Source organism: Echeneis naucrates, chromosome 14 (assembly GCF_900963305.1).
Source record: "Echeneis naucrates chromosome 14, fEcheNa1.1, whole genome shotgun sequence".
In the NCBI taxonomy this organism is placed as follows: Eukaryota; Metazoa; Chordata; class Actinopteri; order Carangiformes; family Echeneidae; genus Echeneis; species Echeneis naucrates.
Window position 1 is genome coordinate 4,786,470 of NC_042524.1, and position 14,675 is coordinate 4,801,144.

General features: G+C 40.7%; 1 protein-coding gene across 3 annotated transcripts; it reads left to right on the plus strand.

The window, feature by feature from the left end:
• Nucleotides 1-430: 430 nt before the first annotated feature.
• Nucleotides 431-14,675, plus strand: arfip2b (ADP-ribosylation factor interacting protein 2b). Of its 3 annotated transcripts, XM_029519629.1 has the most exons (10): nt 431-704; nt 2,874-2,984; nt 7,519-7,627; nt 8,671-8,727; nt 9,760-9,843; nt 10,263-10,378; nt 10,584-10,805; nt 10,968-11,125; nt 11,752-11,926; nt 12,063-14,675. In XM_029519629.1, exons 2-10 carry the CDS (start codon nt 2,886-2,888, stop codon nt 12,216-12,218), a joined length of 1,176 nt encoding a protein of 391 aa, XP_029375489.1. In that variant the 5' UTR covers nt 431-704; nt 2,874-2,885; the 3' UTR covers nt 12,219-14,675. The 3 variants fall into 3 exon arrangements, with proteins under 3 accessions (XP_029375489.1, XP_029375490.1, XP_029375491.1); XM_029519630.1 differs by lacking the exons at nt 8,671-8,727; nt 9,760-9,843 and adding an exon at nt 5,766-5,822; XM_029519631.1 differs by lacking the exons at nt 8,671-8,727; nt 9,760-9,843.

Sequence of the window (14,675 nt, forward strand, 5' to 3'; positions counted from 1 at the left end):
ACATAAACTTCCTTTAAAAAAAAAAAAAAAAAGCCTTCATTTAGCACCTTCATCAGTGATTTTCGCTTCCTCAAAGCAATACATGCATGAGTACACACACCTTACACTAATGTTTCTGGGAGGGACTCAACACCCCTAAAAAATTGAGCTATATTAACTTACTACTCGGAAGTGTAATTATGCAGACATGGGTGTAACCTCAACTTCAATGTGTAATGATGTTTAGCAGGTACAAGCAGTTTGACCACTTGCTATAACTAGCAAGTATATATATATAACCTTTCTGCAGGCAGCGTCCTTTTTCGTTTTCGGGAGGAGGGAGCTATCTTGCGGTCAACGGACGATCTTCGTCTCCCAGCGCGTCTGCGAAACGAATTGTGTGATGACGTCACTTCCGCGTAACGCTTCTCCCAAAGAAGAAGAAGAAGAAGGAGGCAGAGGATTATTTACGAGGAGAGTCCGCAGCACAGGCTCAGGCAGAACAGGCACCTCACCTTGTTATGTCATCAAAATATCCTTAAACCAAGGGACCCTGCAGTGTTATCCCAGGTGGGGAGTTTTCCTTTTTTAAATTATTTCCTCGGCCCGATAAAGGGGGAAAAAAAAGCTCTTTTGAGCCGCTCACGAACTGGGATGCGCTGGCGTTAGCCTGCTAGCTCGTTAGCTTCCCGAACATCTCCGAGTGAACGACGGAACTCGGCACCGTAAGTCAAACCGTCTGCTCACGACCCCGCTGCTTTGTGTCTCGGTTTAATGTCGTTTCTTTTCCAGCCGTCTTTGCACGGTGAACTCACTCTTTTATCATTGTTATCATTATTATTACTGTTGTTGTTGTTATTGTTATTTTAAAGCAGCTTCCTCTGAACAGCTGCATGTGTTAACTGGAGGCAGGCCTTTTTTTATTTTTTTGCTAGGTAATTATTTTCCAGCCTGAAATACATTACCTTTTGAACAAAATGAATGAAAGCAAATCAGGAGTTTTGTTTTTTTTTTGTTTTTTTTAACTCCCCACACTATGTCGGGTGTATTGAACCGACCGGAGGCCGAACCAGCGTTACCTGCTGCTGGGGGAATAACTACACCTGTGCTGGTGCACCTGTCAGTTCAATGGGATCAGTCATGTCACCATTATTTCTGTCAGATGCTACATGTTCATCATTCAGTTCAATTTTATCACAGTGCACTTGAATTGAACTTGATTTAATAGTAATTATCAAAGCATTTTTTTTTGGCCTATCTTATGCAGCCACTCTGCGGATAGTTGGGGTTATTTCTGATGCTGCTCTTGTCTTATAATAGACTGCTGATGAATATGATAAACAATTATTTCTCAGTTCAAACTGATCTCTCATTGATTCAGTCTGCCTTAAGTTATAAGACTGAGAGCCCAAAATACTTTAGTGGATTGAGGCACTTACTGAGGACGAAATACTGTAGCTGGACCAGGGCCTAGTTCATGCAAAGCAGCAGATTTGGTTCCTCAGTCTATGAAGTCCTCCCTAAATGTAAAATATCACAGTGATAAGTAGATTTCTTCTTCATACTACATGTTAGATTTTTACATGGACAGGTATCCAGTATTTTGTGGAAAGAGAAGTCTGTCTTTCTTCTGCTGGCTAAAGTCAACAGAGAGTCATTTCCCTGGAATTGAACTGGGCTCAGCGTGGCAAAGTGTGCATTTCTAATGGAAAAGCCACTCAGGCGAGGTCAGAGCAAAAGTAAACAAGTCTTACTCATACGTCCCTTTATGCAGCAGTGACATTGATGCCAGCCAGTGACTTCCATACAGCTCATATTTTTGTCTTTCCATACAGTCATTACTAGAATACAACATATACGGTACAGCTTGCTTTGCACTGTGGCATTTAAACATTATACGGTATTTCAAGGCCCCATTAGATTGGACATTAAATAAGGTTAAAATATTTATAGACCAGTAGTAGATTAATGGAGATCAGCAGATGTGTCAGCAGAAAAATCGTGGTCACATTCAAATTCCAGTATTTGTCCCACTGTGGGGAAATTGCAAGTGCAGTTGGGGAATTGAACTACTTTGTAAAAGTGAATTCTAATTAGTGAGTTAGTTTTTGTATGATAAGAGGTGACTATAGTTAAAGCAATCGCTGCAGAGTGACAACGTTGGGCATCAGCCTGAAGCCTCTCTTAGTGATTTGAGTATTTTAAACTCACACAATCTACAAATCAGGAATCAATTTTCTTAACCATGTGTGAAGTTATTGCAATATGCTGGATTTATGTTACTCTGTTTAACCTTAGCTATAGCCTGCCATGATAACTTCTCACACATAATCATCTGACACACACACACCCACAGTGTACACTCCCTACTTTTGATCATTGTTGGAGTGAATTAAACAAGCTCATTATTTTAGTTTGAACACAAAACACATGCTATTTTCTGTGATTTGCCAGATGTTAACATTTATGTGTCATAACATAAACAGGTGGACTATATTGACATTCACATTTTCCTGCCTTCTCTCTTGTTGGGGGATTTTTAGGGCTGTGGGTGCTGCCAACATGCAGCCTTTTTAATTGAGTAGAGTGTCCACTTCAGCAGGACAGCTCACTGTAGTGGTGGCTCCTGGTGCACAGGGCTTTCGTATATCCGTTGTTTTTTATGCAGAGTGGTAGCCTTGCTCTTTGAAACCCACCTCCTCGATTGTTTGTGGTAATCATATTCCCATCCATTAAATGACTTGGCTGTTTTTACTACGCTCTTTGGTCTTCTCTTCACAGCAAAATTAAAGCCTTACTGTTTTTCCATTCCTGCCTCCTTCACTTTCTTTACACATAGCACATTGTTTTATCCCAACATTATCTCTCTCTCTCTTCCCCCCTTTTACTCCCAGAAATAGTGCATTATGACAGACAGCATTATGAGTAAAGCTGCAACCATGGAAATTCCTATCAACAGTAATGGCGACACAGGGACACTACCAGAGGACGACAGCCTTGAACAGGTGGGTTGTGGCTAATGTATCAGCTGAGTGTGTGTGTGTGTGTGTGTGTAACATTTTGAGACACTGTGCATAGTTGTTATTTACCTATTTAAAGGTGTTACACAAGGGGACAAACATGCAAACTGTTTGTTTTCTCTATCATGTGATCCAAGGCCAAAAAAAGATAATTTGCATACAACAAAACTGCAGCAAACAGAGCTGAGTACAAAAAGCTGTCATTTATTCCTCAGTGGTTTTTTGTTTTTTTTTTGTGTGTGTGTATGTGTGTGTTCATGGGGGTTTAGTGTAAGGATTTTGTGCCATTTTAAGTGTAAGATGAATTGTGAAGTCAATTCTTCTATCAAACACCTAAATATTTTTGTCTGACTTTACTTTTGAAGAAACCTCTAATAATAGCTTTCATTTGATGATGCTCCTGTCGGTACAATAATATTCCTGAGGGTTATGCTGTATCATCCACATGGGAGCACACAAAGAGAATCAAACCTCCTTATGTCAACCAGTTGATGTCATTACAGGGTTTTTGCTCCTGGTTGAGCACAGTATGGCGGATAAAGGCGTGCCTTTCACTTTGTTCAAAGTTGACATAATGGCGATTGGTATTGTTCTCAGCTATCACAAGATTAGTTAATTGCGCCGAGTCTTTTCATGCCATTCACATTACAGTACCACTCTGTTTGTCAGCAATATCTCTCCGTACATGCACATGTCTTTCGTTAGCATATATATCTGTATTGAACTGAGCAGAGTGACCATCTTTAGCTGTCTTCCAGCTGCTTCCTGTCATATGCCGCCAGAAGTGCTTGTTTCCTTACAAAGAGACTTTCCCCTACTGGGAAATCAGCTGTAGGAGTCCAGATGTCTCCTTGGGAACCAGTTTCGCCCAATAATGCGGCTGCGCGTTGGGGGCTGCAAACAGAGACATTTGATGTATTTGGTTAACTATGAAAATAAGGTGTGAAACTGGAAAGCTAAGACCGCAGAAACTGTATTTACAGAAAGAATAAGCACTCTGTGCCTCATTTGAACCCAGAAGTTCCTGCTCTGCGTTTGAACACACATTTTGTCTCCACTACATTTTCAGGTGTGTCTTGGTCAGACTGAGATAAAATGAAATAACAGTACAGTCAGAAGGAGTAAGTTGATTTTTCCTGCCTCTCAGGGCACGCCTTGTTTGACAAACAGACTGAAGATCCTGTTGGAAGCACAGGTAGCAATTTTATTATTTGCTCACTGAACTATGTGACTCCACTCAGGTAGTAAAAGAAAACCCAGCCTTTTCCCCAAACATGAACAGTGAAGTATTAAAACCCCTTGGTGCGGCCAATTCAGTTTAATGTGTTCACGTATGTGTTTGGCCTCACCGTTAAGTGCTGGGTATTAACCAGTTGTCATGGCAACTCTGTAATTAATCTGGCAGTGAAGCTGGCTGTGCTTTGTCCTTGGGTGAAAGCTCTCTGAAATCAGATTGATATCTGCTGTGCAACACTTGGTTCGACGCTGCAGCAGCACACAGAGGTGAAGATTGGCAGGTTAGGAAGGAACAGATGTCTAGCTTCAGATGCTGTGGCATCACGCTCATGTCAGAACATGTCTGGCTGCTGGCAGTTTGACAGCGACAACTGCCCACAGCATGCTGGCAAAAAGCATCAGAGGCATCACAGTGGATCACTGGTGTGAATTCAGCAGCATCTTATATTGTTGGCACAGTTACTCATAGGTGAGTACTTGTGCTGTTAATTTGGAGGGCACTCCTTGAATGGCAGCGTTATATTCAAAGAATAATGGTTTGTGGCTCTCTATTGGTCGTGCTACAGCATTGAGTTTTTGATACTTCTGTACAAAAACAGACAGAACGGTATTATAAGTTAACAAATATGCTTCTACCAGAGTTATTTTATGATGACTCAATGGTTCTGTAGTTTCCTTCATCTTAGAGAACAGGCTGCATGTCCACAAGGCGTCCAGGGAGGGATCAATGTCTGCGTCAGTGTTCTCCCACACTGAACAGATGCCACAGCATGAGGCAGATCTCTAATGAATGGAGGTTTTGTCCGTCTTTTTAAGATGTTTTTTTGGTTGTTGGTTCCGCGTCCATGCAGTAGAACGGCAGAAAACTGATTGTAAGCTGCGGAAAATTGGTACTTTTCCTCTGATGAGTGTCAGTTGGATGTTCCTGACATGACCCAGTTTGAATTGGATAAATGGTACCTGAAGTTTAGGCTCTTAAATTTGGCATTTTCGTGGATGCCTGTATTTGTACTCTTTTCTTTTTTTTTCTGTGTGTTTTTTACTCCCCCTTAAGGTTTACGTCACATTTAATGTCTGTGAATTGTCTTGTAAATGAATATATTCATTTTTATAATGTTGAATCAGTTTTACTGTATCTGTATCCAGACAGTGATGGAGTAATATCATGGCAAAGCTGTAGAAATGCTTTGCATATGAAAACATGAAGAATAACATGTCCACCCTGTGGATGAGAGGATCCACTTGAAACTTTGAGTTAAATGATGATGCATGACCTGGGCTGCTGTGATATCAGTCATCACTGCTCTCCATCTTACATCCCCAGTGTCTGTGGACATTACAATCATTTCTTTTTACATCATTCTATCTTGTTTCATGATTTTAGTCACAGATGTTTCTTTTTGTCTCTTCCTTTTTTGTGTTATTTTTTGTTTTTATTTATTTTTTGTTGTTGTTTTTCTTGTTGTGTTTGTCGACCTCCCCTCCCCCCTCCCCCCCTCCCCCCCTCCCCCTTCCTCCATCTCTGTGCAGGCTGTAAAGCTGCAGTGGAGCTTAGATGAGAAGGTAGGGACCCCCAGAGGCACCAGGGTGAGCAGGCCACTTGTGCATTTGTTTGTGTGTGTCCTTGTCAGTGTGTAGCACTGCTCAGTGGTTTGACTTCATGTGACATTACCTTGCATTGTTGGTTTACTTCACAAAATGCCAGATATTGGATTTCATGCCAAACCACTGTGCAGCCTGAGTAGTTCTGTCTGATAACTTGGCTCCTACTAACTCCAGATGTACACCGTCTCTCAAACTGGACATGTTTCAAGAGAAACATAGCTGGCAGCTACTTCACTCACACAAAAAACTGTTTCTGATTATTCAATTCAAAACTATCTAGTTTCTATTTTATCAAATGAGCTAACATAGCTTAGATTTTCTGTGTTTGTGTCTTTCCTTGGGTGATGTGAGAGTGTCATCCTTTTTTTTTTTTTTTTCTTCTTTTTGGAAGGTGTTGGTTGACAAAACAAAACATGGCAACATCCTAATAATCAATGTGTCATACTAATGCTGTGTTTTGCTGATGTGTCTTTGGTTTGCCATTTTTGTTTTGATTGTGCAGAGCTGTAGTTGTATTTACAGCAAGAGACTCAGGACAATATTAAGTTTGTCGCAACAAGCAGAGAAAGCCCTGAAGGAGAGATAATTAGCAAATGCTATTTGACCTCTAAAAAGTAACAAACTGTATCTTGACTTCCTTCTTGTCATTATCACACATACTTTGGGTGTTTGTTTACAAGGAAATAACTTCCTCCCTTCAGTAGTTTCCTTGTCACAATGTTACTTTTGGAGTCCAAACCCAATGCTCCAGGAAGTGCCCTACATACGATCCTCCCAATTCACTTCTCAATGGACAATATTCCTCTTTGCCTTTGGTTGAATCACTATGTATTGCTATTGTAGCAAATGAAATAAGAGCCTTGCTTCCAGCTCAGGAGTGACTAAAATTCAAACCAAAGTGAGTAAATCTGTTCAGGCCAGATATTCCCTTTTTTCCATAAATCCCTCACCAATGTGTTTTGTTTTGTTTTGGTTTTTTTTTCCTTCACTAGCTGATACACAAGCAGGAAGGCAGACAAAAGAAAGCAGTGAGTTTTAATTAAAGTAAACACACAAGATGGATCATGTGGCTCATAGCTCGGTCCCCCCAGTGTGATTGCTGCAGCCTGTGATGGTGATTATTTTGGAAGGAGAAAATAGTTTGTTTGAGCATTTCCTGCTGTATAGATCACCGCAGCCCAGGCTCGGCTTAGACTCAGAAGTCTGTGACAGCTTTGCTATATAAGCCTCCTTTTGCTTACTTTCTCAACAGCATCACAGCAGAAGAACAGCAGCTGAAATCCCTAGTTCGGTTAATTATTGATTGCACACACAGCGGTGTGTTTTCTGTCTTTCGCAGACTTTATCGTTTTTCCCTGTTGGGCCTCCAGATAAGTAGCTGAAGCAAGACAATGCCTGAAGATTGTGTGTACCTCTGAACACAGAAGTGTTTGTCCCCCTCTAGTGAATAAGCCTTAAACTTACATTGTCTGCACTGTCTGAATGCAACACTCAGTCATAATCCCTTGTTTACGTATCCCCACCCCAACCCACCCGAAACCCCTCCCTTTGTCCTTCTGTTTTGTGTTTTTGTTTTTTGTTTTTTTTGTTGGTTGATTGGTTGGTGTGTGTGTGTGTGTTTTTTTTTTTTTTTTTTGTTTGTTTGTTTTGTTTTTTTTCCACCGTTTAAACTTTGCAGGACCTACAGCAGGTGATGGTATCGGGGCCCAATCTAAATGAGACTAGCATTGTATCAGGAGGTTATGGAGGAACAGCAGAGGGTATCATCCCCACCAGCTCAATCAAAGGTAGGGTCCTACTTCACTTTTTGTCCCTCACTCATTTGTCTTGCCAGCATCTTCCTCAGCCATCCTGTTGCTTTCTGATTTTTGACTTCTTCCATCCGCTGTGCTCCATCTCAGACTCAGATGTTTTTCAGTGAGTGACTTCAGAGACCCATGGAGTGTTTGAACCCTCAGACTTCCTGTCGGTCTTCTTGTGAGATCATACTGAAATTAATTCACAGTAATTATTTGTCAGTTTGAGCAGATTCATCCCCAGTGCTGCTCTCCACTCTCTCTGGTTAAATACTCAGATGATGCAGCCTCATGTGCAGAAATGGGATAAACAGGATGGTGTAGTGAATGATTAACTACTGTACACTGTTTTTATTCAGCAACTGTGAGAACCTAAATATTTTGATAATGACATGTTGACTGAACTCTGTTTAAAAAACAAAACAAAAAAAAAACAAAACATATATATATATATATATATATAATTGTAATATCAACTATTTGCATTTTTTTTTATCAGTGGACCTGAGTGAAGAAAACAGACTGGTCCAGCATTAACAGGTTAACCTGGCCCAAGGAGTCATGTTGACCCATCTAACATGTTTGAAGTACATATTCCTCATAGATTACTTTTGTGAGTGCAGTGTTTGCTCAGTTTTTACAACCAAAGATCGGTATGACCATGATAACTTTCCACAGGACTGAAAGACAATTTCATTATCAAATACATCAGTGTTGCTGAATGTCAGGAAGTGGCTTTGAATCCACATCGGGTCAAGAAATCAGCTGTTATGGGTTATTAGGGTTACAGCCCACTAATACTCATGTTTCACCTCATCCTTATATTCAACTGTTTGGGTGAAAGGAAGGAAACTACTGAATGACAAATACATTTGATAGAATATATTTGCAACTGACGTATTTACCTCATTCTATCTAGTTCAAGGTGCTGATTTCACAACATAACTCTACACAGTTTCAACAGTTTGGTAGCTCCATCTTGCTTTTTATTTGACTAATATATCTGCATCTCTGTGCTGCTCTCTCCCTCTCAGGCCCTGCTGTGCGCTACAATGCAAAGTTTAACAAAAGGATCCCAGTTACAGGATTAGGTGGCTCCTTAGACCCAATTATTATTAATAATGGAGAGCTTGTTTCCAAAATGCGACAGGAAGATTTTTAACAGTGCTAGATTTTTACGAAATCTAAAAGAGCCAGTCTTTGTGCACTGGAGAAACAAGACCTACAGCACACAAAATGTGACTGAATATTTTTATAATTTCATTTTGGAAAAAGGTTCTTTTCCTACAAAGTATGACCTTTTTAAATAGCTGAGAACTTCTCAGCTTTTCTGTCCTTCTGTATCAAATATTTTCTTTTCAGAGGAGTGAGGGGTAGTAAACTTATTTCTGCCTGCTGCTCCTTTCCCAACATATTATTCTTCTATTTTTTGTTGGTTCCTTCTGGGGTTACTCACTCACCCTTCAATACACCCACACATTTTTGTTTTCTTTAGGAAACAGAAATCATCTTCCTGGGTATTTGCACCCTGAAAAATCAGTATTAAAAGTCAGATAATATTGCGTCAATATATGTCTACTTCTCAGACTCCGCAATTTCACTTTGGGCAGTGGTTTTTTTATTGCCATTTAATAAAAGACTGATCCAGTTTATATAGTATCACAGTATTCAGTCCTGCTGCAGTTCAGACTGCCTCCATCTTCACCATCACTCATTTTACTGCATTGTTCACAGATTGTCATGCAATAAATAAATGTCTTTTCATCTTTGTACTTGTCTATCTTTGTTCTCCACCTTCTTTGCACAACTCCCTCCTACATGCTCTTCATCTTCCTCCTCTTCCTTTTGTTTTCCTACTTTTCTGTCTTTTCTGCGTCTCCCTGCTTTTCCTGACATCTCTCCTACATTATCATTCCTTTTTTGCGGCATGCTTATTCATCCTTCCAAACCCTGATATATTCAACTATCATTTTAAATCCTGATCCTAAAAAAATAAATCATTCCCTATATATAAATACACACACACACACACACACTCCCACACCCTACCCTAATTCATACTCACCCAAACCATTACTTCATCCTTATCCTGCCTTGCAACCACCCATCATCCACTGTCACAGACCTGCGTATGAAGTCCAGGCGAAGTAGTGTTCCCCCGGGCAGTGCCGTCAACCGCCTAACAGACCAATCACATGAATACCAAGGTACTGGAGAGGAGAACGTGGGCCCACAAATATTCAAAAGGCTCTGCGTTGGTTATACATCAATACCTAAACAGATCGAGGTTTTAGCAGTGAGCCGAAGTACTCACCTTTCATCACAGTTTAATTAAAAGAACATGAAAGCTGTTTCCCCCACATTTTCCCATATATCCTGTTAATTTTTCATTCTCTGTACATTCTTGCTGCTCACTCACCAAAACTGCTCTGCATGCTCCATGCTGGTTTAAGGGTTAGTGGTTGGTGGTGGCAGATTTCTTTACTGAAAACAGCACTGTTTAAATGCAGCCTTAAGTGGTAATGGGTTCTCTACTTGGCCTTTTTTTTTTTTCTAGGGTAAAACTTCCTGTCTGCCTGAATGTATTTGTGGTTCACTGTTTGTACCTTTGGCTTGTATCACTTAGGTCCCAACATGCACCACAGCAGCAGCAGCTCATCCATGACGGCAGAAGAAGTGACCCGCGGGGTGGCTGTGGAAAAACTAGAAACAATGAAGAAGTGGGGTCTTAACACTTACAAGGTGCCTGTAATGTAGACTGAAAGTGAAACTGTGAACTGATGGTAATTTCTATGATTAAATCCTATTTTGTAGTTTCTATATTTTGTGTGTTCTTGAGGATCTTCTGGATCTCCTTCTCCTCATGTCTTTTTGAATTGTTCTCAAGTCCCAGAAAGGAAATGCTTTGTGTTGCTGATGGGTTTGTGCGTGTTCCTCATTGGTTCAGTGTACAAAGCAAATGATCTCGGAGCGTTTTGGTCGGGGTTCCCGGACTGTGGACCTGGAACTGGAAGCCCAGATCGAAGTGCTGAGAGACACTAAAAGGAAATATGAGAACGTGCTGCGACTGGCTCGAGCACTGACCAACCACTTCTACAACATGGTACAGACGCAGCATGCACTGGGGGACACTTTTGCTGACCTCAGTCAGAAATCTCCAGAGCTACGGGTGAGGCCTCAGAATGGCTTTATTTAGTTTTTATGTCACCTTTATATCACCCTAAACACTCTGCATCTTAAAAGCTGAATAACAAAAAGTGACATGTTAAAGCATTAATGTCAGCGGCAATTAAAATTAATACCTTCCCTATTAATGCCTTGTTTTCTCTAGGATGAGTTTGGTTACAATGCAGAGACGCAGAAGTTGCTGTGTAAGAATGGGGAGACTCTACTTGGTGCTATTAACTTCTTTGTGTCCAGCATCAACACACTAGTCAACAAGACAATGGAGGACACCTTGATGACAATCAAGTTGTATGAAAATGCCAGGTAAGGACATTTTTCATTCCATTAAAAAAAACTAAATGGAATCTCTTCATATGAGGATTGAAAAGATTTAGACAAAGAGTGAGCACAGAAATCTGAATCTGAATTGCTTGGAGATTTATAGAGAGTTTCAGCTCAATGTTTCTGACCAGTTACTTCACTGTTTGGTCTAAAAACCCACTTTACACAACCTGCTCAGCACCAAACTTCAGACAGCCGCAGGAGGAGACTCGCTGGTAAACACTGTAGAGCGTGTAGCTTTTAAAGGACCATATGTGTCCTCTATTTCAAGAGCACAGAAAACTCTGAATATTGGGTGCCAAAAACTGACTCTGGTTGTGTAAATAAGTAATTAACTCGTTCACCGGATCAGCCTTAAAAGGTGATAATGTTGTGTTCCTAAGTTGTTTCTGCTTCCCTCAAGTGACCAGGCTTGAAATAATTTAAAATGTAGTTTTCCAGTCCAAATTAATAATAATAAATCATAATGATAAAATCTTTCAAACAGATAAATGGACTAATTTACTAACATGGGAGCAGATGGGATCGAGGTTTTCTTAAAGATGAAGCTGAAATTAGTTTTTCTTTTTTGATAAATTCAGTGTTTTGTTCTTTGCTTTTGTTCATAGACTGGAGTTTGATGCCTATCGGTCAGACCTGGAGGAACTGAGTATGGGTCCAAGGGATGCTGTTGCCATGGCCCGTATAGATGCTGCTCAGCAGCAGTACCAAGTGCATAAGGACAAGTATGAACGCCTCCGCTCAGATGTCACCATCAAACTCAAGTTCCTGGAGGAGAATAAGGTTAGTTTGAAGGACAGACCTGTTTCATCATCAGCCTTTGAAGTGCAAAAGACTATATCAACGCTGAGTCACAGTTTTTGTTTTCTGATAAAATGCACACACTGAATTCTTAAAACCTCTTGTCTCCGTCTCTCAGGTGAAGGTGATGCATAAGCAGCTCCTGCTCTTTCATAATGCCATCTCAGCATACTTCGCTGGCAACCAGCAGCAGCTGGAGCAAACGCTGAAGCAGTTCAACATAAAGTTGAGGCCTCCAGGGGCCGACAAGCCCTCCTGGTTAGAGGAGCAATGAGAGGGTCTGCTTGTATCTCCTGCAGCCTCCCTCTTGACCGCCTCCACCTGTTACCTGTTGAAACCCCCAACTTACAGAGGACCACTAACGAGGGAAACTCACAGATAATTGGGTGGATGAAGATATGAGATAAGCATGTGGCTGAATGAGTGGACAGATGAGAGAAGATCGGACCGATGGATTGCAGGGTATTATTGATAAATGGGCTAAATGCAGCAGGAAACAAATGTGGCCAGTTTCATGAACAGTCAGGGGGCTATTAGTGCCTCTCTCCCCAACTTCCTCTTTTTTCCACTCTAATCTTCTCCTTGTGCTTTGTTCCCAGATAAACTGTTCCTTCTCTCCTTCCCTCTCCATAATTTACCTGAATCCCACCATCTCGACACTGTTTTGCTGTGTGCGCTTGTGTTAGTCATTCCTATGGCCATTGTTGTACTCAAGTGCTCCCAGTGCTCTGACTAAAACATCAACCCCACACCACCTTAGCAACAGAGTGAAGGAAAAAATACTAAAAACCGTTTGTATACATTTCAGATGTAACCAAACATGACACACTTCCAAACCTCATCACTCTCTTCCTGTGCCTCCTTATGTATGATCTACTGTAAGTCCAGGAAAAAAAACTCAAAGAAGACATGAAGGGGATCTGTGTGGTACACTGGAAAGGAACATGCACATTCAAATCATTGTGCATTTCAAATTATTATTATTATTTTATTTTTTTTTTAGCTAAATTTTTAGTTTAGCACTTGATTAATTTCTCCATCATCACTTTATTTTTTTCCCAATAATCTATATCAGTTCACTCTGAGGCCAACTGAGCAGGACAGCCTGTGATGAGGACAATGTGTGCTGGTTTTTATTCTGCAAACGCTGCAGAGTTTAGTCTGTCGTTACCAGAAAATCCTCCACAGCTTCCTGAAGTTACACTGGTTTGAGTGTTCATAAATAGCAATTTATTTACCCAAAGAGAATTTACAGGGGGTGATGATTGAATGATGACCCTTGCTGTTTTCATGTTTAATTTATTTAATCAACACTGTTTGTTTCAGTCTCACAGTGGCCTGTAAGATCGGCATGCCAGTCTGTTGAGATCCAACAAACTTGAACTGACTCACTCCATCATTGAAGTGTATTTACAAGGACTTCACATTGATATGATGCATTGAATTGTGGATTTGTTGAAAGTTTATTTGATTCTTGAAAGTTAAGATGTCGTTGACATCTTGGGGTCTTATCTTCCAGTCCTTTTGAAGCAGAATATAATTGTCTACGGTTACTTTTCTTCACACTGAAGATTATTGTAGCTGTTTAATATCACTAGCTGTAGTATTTCAACATAAAATTGTCTAATTTAGTAGTTGGTGATTGGGGTAACACTCATGATTCATCTTTATCTCCTTTAACTGGAACAATGTCTCAGCCTAACAGAAGCAAACAATCATGAATTGTGGACAATTAAGAGCAGCCATTGTCACGTGGCCGTACAAATGTAAAGTAGAATTTTTATGCATCAGTGTATTTATTATGTCTTCTGTACGTGTTCATCTGTTGGAGTCAACGTTTTGCACAGTGCAACTTCTGGTTTGTGCTAATTCCTCAGTACGCGACGATGACATTTAAGCAATTTGCGGACGACACAATTATGTACATGAAAAGATGCCTCAGTCTAACCGAATGTGTTACTGATGTACTCGCAAAGAAAAGAAGGATTCTCCGACTGATAGGAAGAACATGCTGTAAAGTCAAATGAAGATAATCCAGTATAATGAATGTTTTCCCATGCTGCGTTTAATTGCAGAAACAGAGGGGAGCGCTCCATCGCTTAATGTGTTCAGCCTCCAGCTTTCTCCACTATTTGCATGGCAGACCGCGATCCAAAGTGTAGCTGCAGATATGTGTGGATGCATTGTTGCTCTACTCTCAGCCCTCTCTGCGTGCTAGCTCGCTTGAACTGGCATATGGTCATGCTTTTGGGTTCACTTTTGGATGCTGCACTTGCAAGGATTGCCATGGGAAGCTTAATATTTGTGTTTTCTGGATTCTTGCGTGTCCGTGTGTCGACTGGGTGTGTTTTATTCCAGCTGTAGGGCCTGTAGTGGCCTCACTTACGACAAGAAAGGCAGTTTGACTGGCCAGCTCCTGGTCTGTTTGACCACCACACAGCAATATTAACAAAAATGTGACTCCTCTTTTCCAAACCTGCCCGTTTGAAATTCCATCCCCCTTACACCAAAATGAAGATTTATAAAAATGAGATATTTTATTTGTGTACAACTGATATTTTCTAGGTTGAGCTGGTGTACTGTACTGTGCGAATGACTGCTCATAGTGGCATTTAAGATGATTAATGAAGTCCTGTCATGGATTGATGTGATGTTCTGCCTCCATTCCTCTCTCAAGACCTGAAAATCCCCCCCTCCCCACCCCAAAGGAACAAAATTAAAAGTACACGTT